The sequence below is a fragment of the Corella eumyota genome, chromosome 3 (assembly GCF_963082875.1).
Source record: "Corella eumyota chromosome 3, kaCorEumy4.1, whole genome shotgun sequence".
NCBI classification, from domain to species: Eukaryota; Metazoa; Chordata; class Ascidiacea; order Phlebobranchia; family Corellidae; genus Corella; species Corella eumyota.
In genome coordinates, this window is record NC_137492.1 from 2,544,994 (window position 1) to 2,563,019 (window position 18,026).

The 18,026-nt window shown below is 29.1% G+C and overlaps 1 protein-coding gene across 1 annotated transcript; it reads right to left on the minus strand.

The window, feature by feature from the left end:
• Positions 1-3,887: 3,887 nt before the first annotated feature.
• On the minus strand, positions 3,888-14,169 carry LOC145744952 (uncharacterized). Its single transcript, XM_082562928.1, has 9 exons — positions 13,943-14,169; positions 13,461-13,673; positions 12,925-13,042; positions 12,344-12,547; positions 11,892-12,033; positions 11,272-11,611; positions 10,004-10,094; positions 9,438-9,659; positions 3,888-6,125 (listed from the first exon to the last, which is right to left on the minus strand). Exons 1-9 carry the CDS (start codon positions 14,031-14,033, stop codon positions 4,982-4,984), a joined length of 2,565 nt encoding a protein of 854 aa, XP_082419054.1. The 5' UTR covers positions 14,034-14,169; the 3' UTR covers positions 3,888-4,981.
• Positions 14,170-18,026: the final 3,857 nt, after the last annotated feature.

The following is an 18,026-nucleotide window of genomic DNA, read 5'->3' on the forward strand; positions in this document are numbered from 1 at the left end:
TCTAACACAACAATTATTTTTCGATTTAAAATTTTTTATTTTTTATCAAAAAATTTGTATGCAATATTATTGGCCAAAAATATCACGTGACCTAATGAAAACCAAAATAAAAATTATCTCAAACTTTTGTTTTACTGAAAATTTTCGCAAAATGTTTTATCTTGAATGTTAGTTAGGCCAATGCGCGTGTAATAAAATACAAAATTTTAGGTTTTGAGATTTCATAAATTTTTAATAAAAGTTTCATAACTTTTATGAATATTAATATTTTTGAAAAATATTTTGTAAACACGGTAATTGGACCTGTGCGGTTCTAACACAACAATAATTTTTCGATTTAAAATTTTTTATTTTTTTTTTAAACTTTGTATGCAATATCTTTGGCCAAAAAAATTTCGTGACCTGATTAAACCCAAAATAAAAATTACTTCAAACTTTTGTTTTACTGAAAATTTTCGCAAAATGTTTTATCTTGAATGTTAGTTAGGCCAATGCGCGTCTAATAAAATACAAAATTTTAGGTTTTGAGATTTCATAAATTTTTAATAAAAGTTTCATAACTTTTATGAATATTAATATTTTCGAAAAATATTTTGTAAACACGGTAATTAGACCTGTGCGGTTCTAACACAACAATAATTTTTCGATTTAAAATTTTTTATTTTTTTTTTTAAAATTTGTATGCAATATAATTGGCCAAAAATATCACGTGATCTAATGAAAACCAAAATAAAAATTACCTCAAACTTTTGTTTTACTGAAAATTTTCGCGAAATGTTTTGTTTTGAATGTTAGTTAGGCCAATGCGCGTTTAATAAAATATAAAATTTTAGGTTTTAAAATTTCATAAATTTTTAATAAAAGTTTCATAACTTTTATAAATATTAATATTTTCGAAAAATATTTTGTAAACACGTTAATCAGAAATGTGCAGTTCTAACGCGATAATTATTTGTCGATTTAAAATTTTTTATTTATTTTTTTTTAATTATATGCAATACTATTGGCCAAAAATATCACGTGACCTAATTAAACCCAGAATAAAAATTTACTGTAACTTTTGTTTTACTGAAAATTTTCGCGAAATGTTTTATCTTGCATGTTAGTTAAGCCAATGCGCGTGTAATAAAATACAAAATTTTAGGTTTTAAGATTTCATAAATTTTTAATAAAAGTTTCATAACTTTTATGAATATAAATATTTTTGAAAAATATTTTGTAAACACGGTAATTGGACCTGTGCGGTTCTAACACAACAATTATTTGTCGATTTAAAATTTTTTATTTTTTTTCAAAAAATTTGTATGCAATATCATTGGCCCAAAATATCACGTGACCTGATTAAACCCAAAATAGAAATTACCTCAAACTTTTGTTTTACTAAAAATTTTCGCGAAATGTTTTATCTTGAATGTTAGTAAGGCCAATGCGCGTCTAATAAAATATAAAATTTTAGGCTTTGAGATTTCATCAATTTTTAATAAAAGTGTCATTACTTTTATGAATATTAATATTTAAAAAAAATATTTTGTAAACACGTTAATTGGAAATGTGCGGTTCTAACACAACAATTATTTGTCGATTTAAAATCTTTTATTTTTTTAAAAAAAATTATATGCAATACTATTGGCCAAAAATATCACGTGACCTAATTAAACCCAGAATAAAAATTTGCTGTAACTTTTGTTTTACTGAAAATTTTTGCGAAATGTTTTGTCTTGAATGTTAGTTAGGTTAATGCGCGTCTAATAAAATATAAAATTTTAGGTTTTGAGATTTCATCAATTTTTAATAAAAGTGTCATAACTTTTATGAATATTAATATTTTTAAAAAATATTTTGTAAACACGTTAATTGGAAATGTGCGGTTCTAACAGAACAATTATTTGTCGATTTAAAATCTTTTATTTTTTTTTAAAAAATTATATGCAACCAAAAATATCACGTGACCTAATTAAACCCAGAATAAAAATTTTCTGTAACTTTTGTTTTACTGAAATTTTTTGCGAAATGTTTTATCTTGTATGTTAGTTAGGTTAATGCGCGTCTAATAAAATATAAAATTTTAGGTTTTGAGATTTCATCAATTTTTAATAAAAGTGTCATAACTTTTATGAATATTAATATTTTCAAAAAATATTTTGTAAACACGTTAATTGGAGATGTGCGGTTCTAACAGAACAATTATTTGTCGATTTAAAATTTTTTATTTTGTAAAAAAAATATTTTGAGATTTTAACAATTTTTAATAAAAGTGTCATAACTTTTATGAATATTAATATTTAAAAAAAATATTCTGTAAACACGTTAATTGGAAATGTGCGGTTCTAACAGAACAATTATTTGTCGATTTAAAATTTTTAATTTTTTTTCAAAAAAATTATATGCAATACTATTGGATAAAAATATCACTTGACCTAATTAAACCCAGAATAAAAATCTGCTGTAACTCTTGTTTTACTGAAAATTTTGCGAAATGTTTTATCTTGAATGTTAGTTAGGGCAATGCGCGTCTAATAAAATATAAAATTTTAGGTTTTGAGATTTCATCAATTTTTAATAAATATGTCATAACTTTTATGAATATTAATATTTTCAAAAAATATTTTGAAACACGTTAATTGGAGATGTGCGGTTCTTACAGAACAATTATTTGTTGATTTAAAATTTTTTATTTATTTTTTTTAAATTATATGCAATACTATTGGCTAAAAATATCACGTGACCTAATTAAACCCAGAATAAAAATTTGCTGTAACTCTTGTTTTACTGAAAATTTTTGCAAAATGTTTTATCTTGAATTTTAGTTAGGCCAATGCACGTCTAATAAAATATAAAATTTTAGGTTTTGAGATTTCATCAATTTTTAATAAAAGTGTCATAACTTTTATGAATATTAATATTTTCAAAAAATATTTTGTAAACACGTTAATTGGAAATGTGCGGTTCTAACAGAACAATTATTTGTCGATTCAAAATTTTTTATTTTTTTTTTTTAAATTATATGCAATACTATTGGCTAAAAATATCACGTGACCTAATTAAACCCAGAATAAAAATTTGCTGTAACTCTTGTTTTACTGAAAATTTTTGCGAAATGTTTTATCTTGAATGTTAGTTAGGGCAATGCGCGTCTAATAAAATATAAAATTTTAGGTTTTGAGATTTCATCAATTTTTAATAAAAGTGTCATAACTTTTATGAATATTAAAATAGTTAAATTTAAAATCTAAATTTTTTTCCCATACAATATTCTATATTGCCCATATCATATAGGTTAAAGGGTGCCTACTACGCCGAAGTTAAAAAAAATGTTGTAACTTTTGTTTTACTGAATATTTTTTGAAAATGTTTTAACTTGAATGTTAGTTAGATCAATACGAATAAAATAAGGTGGCTAAATTTCGTATTTGCGACTTCGCAAAATTTAATATTTTATGTTATAACTTTCGTATATATCAATGATTTTAACCAATTTTTTGCAAAAACGCTTATTAGGCTAATGGGCTTGCTTCAAGGTAGTTAAATTTAAAATCTAAATTTTTTTTTTACATTTGTTGCATACAATATTATATATTGCCTATAACCTATAGGTGAAAGGGCACCTATTACGCCGAAGTCAAGAACACGCTGTAACAGTCACGTATGTTGTCCGGTCAGAATTATTTGCTATGGTAAACGGGTCCTTGTTTTCTTTTACGTTTTGAGTAAAAATGATGGCATTTGTTTAAAAAATAAATAATTGCAATTGCTTTACACCGCGCCTAACTTTTGCATAAACTGTTTAAATTTTCCAATTAATTTAATAATATCTTGTTTATTGCAGTTACCCTTACTAAAAAAAGTTTCACAAATATATACCCCATCATTTTTATTAAAAGTGCAAATATGCAATACTTTAAAACGCAAAAATTAAATTCGAATTTAAAATATGAAATATTGTGTAATTAGGTAGCACAGCTAATAGTAAAATAGTCGTAAATCATATTAAAAATAATATATAAATGTAAGAAAATGCATTATATAAAAAGAACTATTTTACAAGAAAAACATTTCAAAATTTAGAAGTTTAATAAAAATATTTTAAATACAATTTCATGTATGATATTTAACTAAATAAAACTAATTAAGTACATATACAAAAAATCTAGCAAATTAATTGTAAAATATACTCACAAGTTTAAACAAAAACATAGTTGCCCTTTGGAACCAAGTAAGGCATAATAGAAATTAAACAAAGAGTTTATATTGACAATAATCACCACATTGTAGCACCTTTGCCTTTTTATTGTTTGGCTTAAAATTTAATAAAAGTTCATGTTTAGTGTGCAAATAATAAATATTCATAATATGCCTATTTGATAATAAAGATAAAATTAAATAAGATCATATATGTTTTGTATTCTTCTATTTTCAGATTTTTTTAAAGCATACTTTTTATTTAATTTATGATTTAATTTTATTATGGCTTATTTAAACTAAAAATTAAGGCAGCAAATCAATAAAAAATGGCCTTATTATTTAACCTACACTTAAAACAATATTACAAAGAAGGCGAAATTCGAAAAGGTAATAAAAATAGACAAAATAATTGCCAACTGTACCATTGTCTATAATATAAAATGCATAGGTTAAAAAATGCTGTAGTCATATGGCATTTCTTCTGGTCAAATAATAAAAATGGGCACAAAATATATTTTAAAAAAACAATTTTTTTGTTTAAAGAACAACATGGCTTTTTTTATATTAACTTACTTAAAATCTTTATGTTAACATTAATTTTGTGGCGTGTTTTTAAATCATTAAATTGATTTTGTCATTTTTTCCCGTCGCAATGATGTAATATTTATAATATATCTTACAATTCATAAAATTTGTTCCTTTTTTGTAGGTTATCTTATTGCAATACTTTATAATTACAGTTTACGGTTCAAAGTTACATTGAACCCCTTTTAGAAAAACATTCACGCCATTAAAACTGTTACCTTTTTGCCGCAGAATTTAAAATTTGTGGATACGCACTTGGATATGAACCTGAAGATCTGAAAGCTTTAGTTCTATGATTTAAAGATTTTTTGCGGAAAACTTGAAATTTCGACGGCGGTAATTGCGTTTCGTCGATCGAGTTTGTTAGATCTTCTATAGAACTGGAGCAATTTAGTTCAACCATTGATCCCATAGAACTTTGGGGCTCACTTAATTCATTATGTGGCATTGATGCTATTGGTCTAGACAATGCATTTCCCCGATGCGGATCAGTCTTATTGGGGCAACTATTAAATGCAATAGGAATGTTTTTATGGTTAGGGTAAACTTTATTATGGCTCCCATGAGTTGGACTAAAAGCTGAATTTTCTTTATTCCATTGTTTATGATCGTGAGACAAATTACTGCTTTTTCGCAAATGGGTGCTGCCAGGCGATTGTTCGTAGCCCATGTTTGTAGCACTACTATCCTCACAATCTGAGAGCACCTCACTTCTTAACGAGGTGTTCGATCCCTGGCCAAAAATTCGATTTAACTTTGAATTTGAAACAGTTTTGCTTTTTAACACTGGAAGTTTATGTTGAAGAGGATCGCACACAAATGAACTCTCTTCAAAACTCTTTTCACGTGCTCGGAGCATTGGTAAGGAACCAAAGTCCTCATCTGGGGGTGGAGTAGGAGTGTGCGGATGCGGAATCTCGTCGGCTCCAGATGCAGAAAACCTCTTTGCATCGTCTTTTTTCTTTTTAGTTCTCGAGTCGAAAACCTCGGATTTCCACAGGGGTGAATTGTTTTGTTTGTTACTCGGCGAAGTTAAAAAAGTCGCAGAATGTCGATGCGGCCAAATCAAAGTTCTGGAGTTTGCCGATTCATTTAACTCCGACTCAGTGTCCTCATCCGGATCAAAGTCCGACATCATTCCAATCACATCATCATCTCTAAGATAGTCCCTGGATCCGGCAACATCGACCCTTTTATCCACGACAGATGAAGGCCTAATGTCATCAATATTTGTTGTGTCTTTATTAGAAATGTCGCCGTTACTGACATTGGTTTGTGTTGTTAAAGTCGAATTTGTTAAACCTGCAATGCTGTTTGGATTTGTGGTGTGATGATTATCACTTGAAGAAATTTCTTTTCTAAATAAAAAGAATATTTATAAATTTTTAAAAAGCTTTTTTAAACCAGTTTTAATCTAATTTAACTGCATCAACAAAACCCTCTGTTAATGTACGTTTCTATAGGGCATGTAATAACAAAAACATGATCTCACAATGTAGAAATTTCTTCCTAAGATCGGTAAGTTGTTGCGCAATAAAGTTTAACATTAGTTAGCATAGTAGTAGTGTAACGTTTATTTGCGCGATAGTCTTTTGTATGAAAGCCGTTTTAATCTTATAGTATTTTATATAAAAAAATGCTTTCACAATAACCCGAAAAAAAATAACCTCAGCGCTCACATGACGCCTCTATGCCCTTGATGTGCTCCTTTTAAAATGTTTAACTGAAGTGATGTTGGCACAACTATTTGTAAATGAAATTAAGACCCGGAGGGGGCAACCACCAACGATGACAGCTGTTCATTATATTTTGAAAAAGATTTATTATGCGTTTTTTTAAAAGACAGTCTCCGTTTCACTTTCTGTATTTCTTCGTCCTCTAATTGGGCTCGAGCAACTCTCTCTTTTATGGAATTTTCGTTTTTTAATACTGATATTAAAAGCATATTAAAAAATTCGTTATCCTGAACACCATCTTTTTTAACAGTCACTGCTTCTGACTTTATTGTTACATTTCTTTCCGAAGAAGAATAAGTCGGATCAGAAATTGAATTAAAATCGGGAAGTAACTTGGTATTGCTCGTCTTTGAACTATCGTCACTAGATCTAGCGCGCGATATTTCGTTAGTGGGTAAATCCATTTATACAATTGTTCGTAGAGCTGCCCTGTCTCCAAAGCATTTTCTATTGTAGATGGTAATGTGTGATAAATGGCGGAATGCAACTCACCGTCGTTTTTAATTGCATTTAAAAAGCAATTTACTAAAGTTTTTCTAGTTCTTATTTTCTTGAATTTTTATAAATCGAAGAATGTTGAATCATAGTTAATATGTCACTCGCAAGTGCGTCTAAGGGTTCGTTAGCCCCTCGTTTTCTTCTATGTAGCGCATTAAGTCGGTTCAACTGGGGACGCGGAATTTGAGAGAATGGAAAATGAAGGAACGGAAATTGAAGGAACGGAAAATGAAGGAACCGGAAAATGAAGGAACGGAAAATGAAGGAACCGGAAAATGAAGGAACCGGAAAATGAAGGAACGGAAAATGAAGGAACCGGAAAATGAAGGAACCGGAAAATGAAGGAACGGAAATTGAAGGAACGGAAAATGAAGGAACCGGAAAATGAAGGAACGGAAAATGAAGGAACCGGAAAATGAAGGAACCGGAAAATGAAGGAACGGAAAATGAAGGAACCGGAAAATGAAGGAACGAAAAATGAAGGAACCGGAAAATGAAGGAACCGGAAAATGAAGGAACGGAAATTGAAGGAACGGAAAATGAAGGAACCGGAAAATGAAGGAATGGAAAATGAAGGAACGGAAAATGAAGGAACCGGAAAATGAAGGAACGGAAAATGAAGGAACGGAAAATGAAGGAACCGGAAAATGAAGGAACCGGAAAATGAAGGAAAGCAAAAAAGGAGAGGGCGGAATCTTAAAAAAATAAAACGCGGAAATTCCGTTGACTGTTTATTTGTATTTAAGTCAATATTATTTTAAAAATAAACGGGCATTTTATAGAAGAGAGTTAGGGTATGCTGGGGTAATAAAAATTAACTCATTATCGCTTATCAGTTCTCGAATAAATGACAGTAATCCTAAATAAACAGTCAACGAAATTTCCGCGTTTTAGTATTTAAGATTCCGCCTTCTCCTTTTTTGCTTTCCTTCATTTTCCGGTTCCCTCATTTTCCGTTCCTTCATTTTCCGGTTCCCTCATTTTCCGTTCCTTCATTTTCCGGTTCCTTCATTTTCCGTTTCTTCATTTTCCGGTTCCTTCATTTTCCGTTCCTTCATTTTCCGGTTCCTTCATTTTCCGTTCCTTCATTTTCCGTTCCTTCAATTTCCATTTCCTCATTTTCAGTCGACCCGTTCAACTTTGAGACAGAAAAACGTTTTCTTAGTTTTTCTGTAAAACGGTCACCGAAGTTCGATCACTTTTGGCTAATGCTCGATCACTTTCGGCTAAGTAACGATGCTTGCAGCCTTGCCATATAGACTAAGTGCAAGCCTGTAGCCACTTTCTCTGGCATCCCATCCGTTGGCGTTTGCTATGTTGAAATTTATGAGATATTCCTCAACGTCGGTGTTACCTGCGTATTTTTCTAGCGCTTGGTTGCTGTTAAGCTCTGGCGATTGGCACACCGTTCTCAAGCCCAATTCTTTTTTTCTGGGAGGCTAGTTCCCTTTTAAACGCTCGTAGTTATTGATTTCGATCACGTTCTTAATTTCGATCGACAACGATGATTTAAAATAATGGTCCATTTTTTAGATGTTTTTATATAATTAACGAATGTTGGTCTAACGATTGCTTTTACTTTCTGCAACTTTTCTATAAATTCGCTATGGCTTTAAAAGATTTGATCTCGGCAGGACCTCCAATGTAACGTTTATTTGCCTGATAGCCTTTTGTATGAAAGCCGTTTTAATTTTTTAGTATTTTATTGCGAAAAGGTTCACAAACAACCGTTCATATGCTTGTACCACGAATACTTCATATAATACATTGCATCACGTTTAACTAATAAAACACGTGATACAACCCACGTGATAGAGATAACGGTGTAAGCACGTGACTTTAGGTGTAAGCACGTGACTTGAGGTGTAAACACGTGACTAGAAACAGATAACACTTAGCGTAAACAAGAAAATGGCGAATTCTTTACAATAATAAAACACTTACATATATTTATGTATTTTTACAAAGTCTTTTTAAACCGGTTTTAATCTAATTTAATTACATTAACATTACTATAGAGCATTTAATAACAATAACATGAGCTTTCAAAGGTTACATTTCTTCCCCAGTTCGTTAATTTATTGCACAAAAAAGTTAAACTTTAGTTTGCATAGTAGTAGTACATTTTACAAGGTGTCAGGTGTTAAAAAAAAGGCAAAAATGGGGCCTAATCATTGTTCTAAAAATGCGATCTCATTTTTAGCAATCGATTTGTAAACGTTAATTCAGACCCTTGGTATGTACAAAATCTCAATATTTTAAATAATATTTTTACTTAAATAGTCTTAAAATGGTATGAGTCACCAAATAAGAAAAAAAAAGTTTATTTTAATTTTATAAATTGTATTTTCAGCATTTCAGAATATGCATAAGAAAGATATTTTTCTGCTATAAATGCATTAAGTTTATTTTTCTAATTTTTATTTTTTTAATTACCTTTTATTGTTTTCATTGGTCCTTGGTAATTGTTTATCAGAGGCTACGAGATGTAGTCCATCATTTGCAGCGTACAACACAGGAATTCTAAACAAAACTTCACCATGAACCGAGTTACCATTCACAGTGACTTTTTCACTTGTTATATTGGATGAGATACTGGATGGGGGCTTCTTAATGTCTATAGAATTCGTGGGTGACGATTTTTTTGTTTTTTTTCTTCTAAAATAAAAAAATAAAACTTTTAAAAAAATTGTTAAGTTTTTTTTGAAAAATTTTTTTTTACATTTTAACTCTTTTATATAAAATTAAAGAGTGTAAGAGGTATAGCAAAGCTTTTTTTGCTTAGAATTTTAAGTATAATACAGTCATTCTGACTTTTAATTTAGGCTTTGTGAGTGTTAGCACAATAAATTGACCTAAGGCATAGAAGATTGCTAAATGTCATAAAGGTAGCCATTAAAGGATAAGCTAATTACTAGTTAGAAAATAGATTAAAGCATATCTTATGTAAGTGAATAAAAAATGTTTTTAAAAATATAAAGAATTAATTTAAATTTCCGTACCGTTTTTTAGTTTGTTCAGTATTTAATCTTTGCATTTGTCTTCGGCGTTTTTGTCGCTGATGTCTTGGGTTTACACCTCTTCGTGCACCACCTATAAAAAAAATTAAAAATTTGTAAAAATTTTATAATAAAATGCATAAATTAATATGTGTAAAACAATATATATAAAAAAAAATCTTAGTTAAAAACAAAATTAATTTCAAAAAAAAAGTAATTTCAATTTTTGAAGTGTAATAAAGATGTAAAAAACTTGAACACCAATTAATTGTGTTTAAATTCCAACCGCTAATACTGTAATTATCTTAAAAGTAATCACTACACCATTATATCATACCAGCAAAAATCCTACAGTCAAGTATCATTACAACAGGCAATTGCTTAATGTAAAACAAGCATTCAAAAAACAACAAGCACCACTTTGGAAGTGAAAAAACAATATGATAATGATGTTAAGTGTAATTCAATTACAGGGTAAGAGTTGTGTGGCACTTGCAACAACATTTAATTTAACCTAATTCCTGTTATGAACCACTGTGTTATTATTATGCGATTATTGTTAGAATTGATGTGTTTTTAAAAATCAACAAAATAAATAAAGACATTTTTTTTTAAATATTGGAGGTATAGTCTTGTTTAAATAATCTAACTGCTTTTTAAAGTGTAAATTGAATAGTTACTATATAAGACTTACTAATATAAAAAAATTTCATATATTAAAAAATCACTTGTGCGTTTAAAATAAATAAACATCATTGAATTAGAAAATGCCTTTTACACTTCTTACAAATCCAATTGAAAACAACAACAGAGATATAAAGTAATATATGAAACGGAAAAATTTTTACGACAATCGTAATTTGACCTGTAATTGTTTCAGACCAACACAGCAAAAACTCATGTCAAGCTGTGATCAAATTTCAATTATTGTTGGGTGTAAATTGGTGACTAGGCCTATACAATAACAGCACGTGCACCTGTACACCTAGGTGCTTTCAAATTAATAAAATTCTACATTGCTACGCCTACACTTGCAAATACATTTGTGTGCAAAAACTACTTTTTAGAATATGTGTTTAAATTAATTTAAGTTTAACAAAAAGCACATTGACAAATGTTATTTTAACTTTATAAAAAGTTAGTGTTAAAATTTCAATCAACCTAGTTTTTAAAAACAAAGAATTAAGTAACGACTATCCCAAGATTTTGTAGGATTCTAAAAATTTTAAGTTTAAGTAAAATCGTAAGAAATTAAACATGTATGTACTTACTATTTGCAATGGAAACAGTAGCCGCCGAACATGAAATCCATTTTTTAAGTCTCCGCCAATGATCTTTAAAATATATGAGTGTAATAAACGGAAAAACCGCAGAAAAACTAAACATCATCCACGACAAAATTGTCTGATAATAAAATCTTGATCCGTCGATTGCTATTGTGTCAGTTTGATTATTAGTGGTGTTAAAAATATAAATGGGTTCAAAAGCAGGGGGGTAATTGACTTGGGTCAGGATGTCGATAATGATGTAAGGTCCTTTGAATAAGATGTAGATGAAGAAGAGTAGGCAGACAAATTTTGCGCATTGAGCTTCGTTTAATAACATCGATTCCTGAATAAAAAAAACTGGTTAACTTAAAAATAATAATTATACAAAGACAATTGGTGAATACTGTTTCTAAAAATACATATATACATTTAAAAGTGCATCACCTCTAATTAAGCAAATAATAAACAAAAAAGGTTAAAATTAAAAGTAGGTTGAGTATAGGATAAAAAATAGCTAAATTAATATAGGGAAATTCCATATGGTTATAGCCATTATTACTTCCTTATTGACAAAATCAAGTGGTAATAATCAGTTAAAACAAATTAAAATAAAATTTTCACACCTGTAGACAGCGGTTTACATACTGTGGCGAATTGAAACCAATAATCCTTCTTTTTTCTTGCCCAGCTTTTACAAAAACAATGATCAAAAATGTCGCCGTGAGAAGTAAAGGAATACAAAAGCAAATTATACTTAACAATGATCTGTGGAATAATAACAAACATGAATTGATGTCAAGTAGAAACTTGTCATAAAAGGATATGTAGTTATGTAACAAAAAATTCTTGAAAATTTTTAAAATAGCAATTTCAGTTTTTACAATAGACTCTTATTTGCAAATACAATAAAGTTTTATTGATACCTTATTATTTAATACTATTACACAAATAAATATGCAAAAATGTGACGATAAAAGCATTTAAACCAAATAATCCCTAGCTAAACATATATTAAATATACATTTTAGGCAGTGATACATTTTTAAATTTATCTAAAACTTAATTTTAAACTTACGTGTAAGTCAGGGTTGTTCCTTCAACTAACCCGCACAAACTTCGCTCCACGAATGGTCGAGCAGTAACACCCAACATTTGGTTTTGAAATAAAAGTGGAAGGGAAAATATAAAAGCATGAATCCAAGTGTATAGGACGACATAATTAGCATGGTGGACACTAGAGTGCGTGTGATAGCTTGAGACTCGAGTCACAGCAATGTACCTAAAAATCAATAAAGTTAATGAAAAAGGTAAAAAAAATTTAAGTAAAAAAAGAAAATCTTAACTTATAAAATTAAATTGAATTTGTCTTGAAATGTTACAAACACTTTTAACATGTTAATAAAAAAATCTTAAATTAATTAAAAATCATAGTTTTTTAAATTACATAAATAACAAAAACGCAATAAAAATTTAATTATCGAGGAATAAATAATACTCTACCCGCAAAATGTAAACATTAACACAAAAAGAAATCACTTTTTTAAATCAACAAAAATCTATGATTTACAATGACCATCATTACACAATAAAAATTAATCAAATTAGGCAGTCACTTTTAGACAGTAGTTCTGCTTAATATTTGTTAGAGAGTTTCACCTGTCTATTGACATTGCCACAATAGTGAGCAGAACTCCGACATTTTGTAGTTGAACAAATGAAGCATTGAAACCCGCTAAAAAGTCACCGAACATCCAAATTTGTTCAATTGAAAATCCTGAAAATTTTAAAAGTTTTTTATTATTTTATTGCAATTCAATTCCTGTGTAAAAAAATGCATAAATATTTAAAAAATAATTTAAAAAATAATTAATTCAATTGCATTTAAAAAAATTTATAAACTATGTGGCAAAATGGTGTAGTGGTCACAACACTTAGCTTTACCACGACATAAGGTCCTGAGATTGATCCCCACTGCTCTCATGCTGTATCACCCTTAAAGAAAGTGCTATAAACGGTACAAACTTTTGCTTAATCAACACCTAATCAGCAGCTTATAACTATTCAATAGAATCCCAAACTGCTAAAGGAAACTTGTGAGTAGGTCAGGGTAACTGATGTTATTCTAAGTTTGGGTCATGAAGTCTATCTTTCAAAATCAAGAACAAATAAATATATATAAATAAAAAAATAACCTGTTGCAAGAGACATAGTCAGGGCACATTCTAATAATGCATAAGCCGCCATACTGAGCAAAAATGCATTGAAAGGGTTGTATCTTGATTTGCTTGCTTGAGAAACTGATAACACCAACATAGAATTTCCAATCAAGGATACAGCAAGTAAAAATATTAGTGCTGACGTTCGTATGATTACGGTTACATTGTCGTATGTTGTTATTACTGTTCCTAAAAATACAAAAAAATCAAAATATGTTGAAATTTTTATTGTTTTTTTAAGAACAAAAAATATTTGAAGGCACATATTGCTTTTTAAAGAAAATTTTAAATTTGTTCTTAGTAGATATTTACAATTGTTTATTTTAAAAACAATTTTTTGTGTTTTAAAAAGTAACTATAAAACCTATAAACAAATAAATTAAAAGATCAACAAAAATATTTAACTAACAATAAACTGAAGCATTTTACAGTGATATAAATATATTTTAGTTCCAAACCTGCAACTGTAGTAGTCGTTAAATTATCCAGAGTCGTTGTTACAGGAGTTACAGTTACCCCAACCAAACCGTCACCTTCATTTTCCGACATTTTTCTTTAACTTTCCAGTTTTTGATTAAGTTTTAAGACTCCAGCGAATCCACGACATTTCATATTCGTTCATATTACTTTTATTTTAGTTATAAATCTATAATTTACCGCTGAGTTCAACTCACATTTGTTTTTATAGCTCTTGCAATAATAATATATTAACAAGGAACGATTTGTAAGCTTCACTGGAATTTCTAAAAATGCACAAAACTTGATCACAGCCTTTTAAATTTTATTTTGAAATATTTTAGTCGCACGTGGGCACCCCTGAGCTGTTTAGAGCAAATACTTTTTTTTACAAAACTTATTATTTTTTAACATGTTTTAATACTATAAAAAAGGTTAAGATCATATAAATATGATCAAATAAAATTAAATAAACTAAAAAACATAAAACAATAAAATTAATGTCGGCATAGACCTAAGAACAAAACTTGTAGCCTACATCTAATATTTTTAATTAATTTTAAGACTTATTTTCTACAAGAATACACAACAAAATACGATTTTTTAAGGTTACCATAAAATATAAAAGCTTAATTACCCTAATGGAGCATTTTCTAAAAAAAGTTCTACTACGAGATCGTGTTTAGTCGAATTTAGCTTTGTCATTCCGTGCAAGAAAAAATAAACAACTACCGGTTTACGCCGGGGAACTTCTCCAACGGCCCAGGGATTTAAATGGCAAATAAACCTGCTGAACAAACAAATAAATACTTCAAAACGCCGGCTAATAGCCGGTAGAAGAAATGTCATTTAAATAAAGGTAAGAACTAAAATTGGAAAGAAGTATTATGATAAAAGGGATTACTTGTGTTTTTGTTTTGTAATATTGATGTTTAGAATCACAATTTCTTTTCACCTAACGTGTAAATTAATAAACAAATTTAATTCAAGAAAGTCACAGTCGTGTTTGAAGCAAATTCCTTCGTTATTAGCAAATTTAAAACATTTTGTGCTGTGCATATGAAATAAAATAAATACCTGATTATAATCAATGTAAATCCACGCGTAGGCGATAAAGATTCATAAAATGATAACGAAAATTTTTTTTGTCATCATCGTTTTGTTTAAAAAACAATGTCTATAATTTACCCACATACCAACGTATTGTTAAAGTATTCTTAACATTTTTGAAATTGTGTTTTTAGTCTTGCCCCTGCTTGAACGTAAAAAATAAATTTGTATTTGTAACGAAAAAGAAAATTTAATTTAAGCATAATGTACAAAACAAACATAATAAATTGCTATTTGTGAATTCAAAAGATAGTTATTTAGTTTTATGAAGACCAGGGCACAGTCAGGGAACCGGGGAAGGGACCAGCGGGCAACACCTTTGACACCTGTTGAAACGTGTTCATAATTTTTTTTTTTATTAATTCAAAGTCATCAAATTATACAACACTTCACGCAGAAATTGTAGGGTAGTGTTGTAAATTAAACAGGCTGAATCCCGCCGGTATGCTATTATAATACCACGCATATCCTGTTAAGCTTACTAAAAACGTAAAAATAGGAGAAAATCCTACGTCCTTTCTCACGTTCCTACAAGTTCAATGTAACGTGAAGATAAAATTACCATGTGTATAAACCGTGTACTTACTTAGAAAAGTGAATATTAATAGCGACGCAATTTTACGCCGGCGCTCTCACGCAAAAATTGAAAGAGACATCACGTGACCCCGCAGGCTAAAATCGCGCAAAAATAGGCTCTATTTTTCGATTTCACTTAACAGCTGATTTAAGGTTAAAATTATCAAGTTATTTTAGAATGAAGTTTATTTCTAGCAGATTCTATATGTTTACTCGGCTATGTCTCGTGTTATTTTTAATTTTGATTACAGCTTAGGTGTTTGTATTAAGAGAAAAACACTTAAGCATAACAATTAAGATAACTTATCATGTTTTTTTAAATAACAAAAACATTTTTAATCAAATGCAAATGGCCTACACCTATTTAAACGTTTTAAAATTAACATTAAAATATTTCAAGCAGAGCAAAAATTGTAAACCTTAACTAAAAATCAGTAACCATTTAATTTTTAGAAACACAATACAGTTCAGTTAACATAGGAAGCGTTAACTTATGTTCTCCTTACGCAAAAAACGTCGCTTTCTCATATTAAAAAAATTTGCGTGGTTCTATATTAAGAAAAGCAAAAAATTAATTTATATTTATTCAATAAATATTTTTAAATTAAATTTCCTGGAAAATCAGATAAGAATTTCGTTTTAATATTATTATTTAAGGTCAATGCTATTTAAATCCCTGCAAAACATAACTGTTTTGCAAATTAGTTTCCAAAAAAGTTATGGTTTTTCCGTTTAAAAAAGTAACAAACAACATATAACACAAATGCAAAACAACACTTACATAACAATAACCTAATAAGTGCTACAAACAACTCCAAGGCTTCTCCCTATTAAAGTGTTGATAAAAACAAAACAAACTTAATCTCTTTAGCGTGCGTCACTATAAGCTATAGCGTAAACTTGAACTGTAGGCTCAACATTCTTGTTGTTTTTTGCACGCTGTCACGTTTGGTTAAAAATAACTTGCGTGGGAAACGAAAAAAGGTTTTATTAAATATACAGATTATAGAAAATAATCACAAACGACAGTTTATCGACCAAAAAAACTAAAAATATAATTGTGTGGGGCGGGTATTATAAACAATAAAACCGGTTCTTATTTGTTTTGGTTATGTAGTCATAGAAAATACAAAAAACAGACTTATTGTAAGAATTTAAACCCTAAAAAAATATATATAAACAATAATCAAAAAAATATTTTTTTAGTTTGAAAAAATTTCTGTGTCTGATTTTAGACTGTTTTTGTTATTCAGTTTAGCTAACATGTTTAGCACTGAAAATCACAAGTTGATACACTAAATATAACGTGCAAATAAACACATTTTAAAGATTGCGATAAACAATTACACTGACGTAACGGAAATCTACAAAATCCTGTCGTTTCTTTACAAACAACTACAAAATTCTATAACACGTAAAAATGCGTGTAATCTGTAGTTATGTTATTAAGTTGGGTACTCCACGTGCGTTAAAGTAATTGTTTATATGGGGGCGGTGCGGTATACGCGTGCACTTTTGTCATCACTTGAATTTAACTGAAATTCGACGGAAAGCCAACGGCGTTTTCATATTCCTGGGTGATACAATACTCGAATTTTGCGACAGTGATTCACATGCATTATGTTGTTAGACCTTAGCCAGTTGCCAGACAGCGTGATCTGCCTCCCGGAAATATATAAACGGAAGTCTGCGCCGTCCACCCACTTATGATTTAAGTAATGATAATAAAACTTTTGATTTTTACCATTAACTCTATTTACTTTATGATTTTCAACATTCTTTTAGGTGTTTTGGAGTACTTATACATATTATTTCTATGATTTAGAATTACGAAATTCGTGCCATTTAGACTTATTAGGAAACTGTAAAATCTACGGTCATTAAAACTTAAAAAATACCAATTTTATTGAAGTATTAACAATGTAAGTCTACTCAAAATAACTAAAGCAATGCAAAAATAGCCAAAATGTTTAAATAAAGCAACATTTATCTTTTTATAACCGCGAGTCAAAACCGCAATATATAAACACGACCTTTGATGTACTCTATTTTTGTAATCCGCCGGAGAAATTTTGATTCTGATTTTTAGGCTAAGATTCTAGTTAACATATTATTTAAAAAATTAAAAGCAATTAGGCACGATTTAAATTAGATGTCTTTTAATTAAAATAAATTGGTGACATTAAAAAATCACTCTACCTAAATTAATGTTACGTCATTTGAATAATTCAAACTCACGCATTTTAAAAAATACTTAAACTTTGCCGGTAATTGCCGTTTGGCTGAAGTAGAATGTCGTGTGCTGTAGGAAAAGATTACCTAAAATTAGTGAAAAAAACGTCTATTTCGTTTAAGCGTTCTAGTATTTAGGACAATTGATTAGGTTGAGTAGCCTAGCAA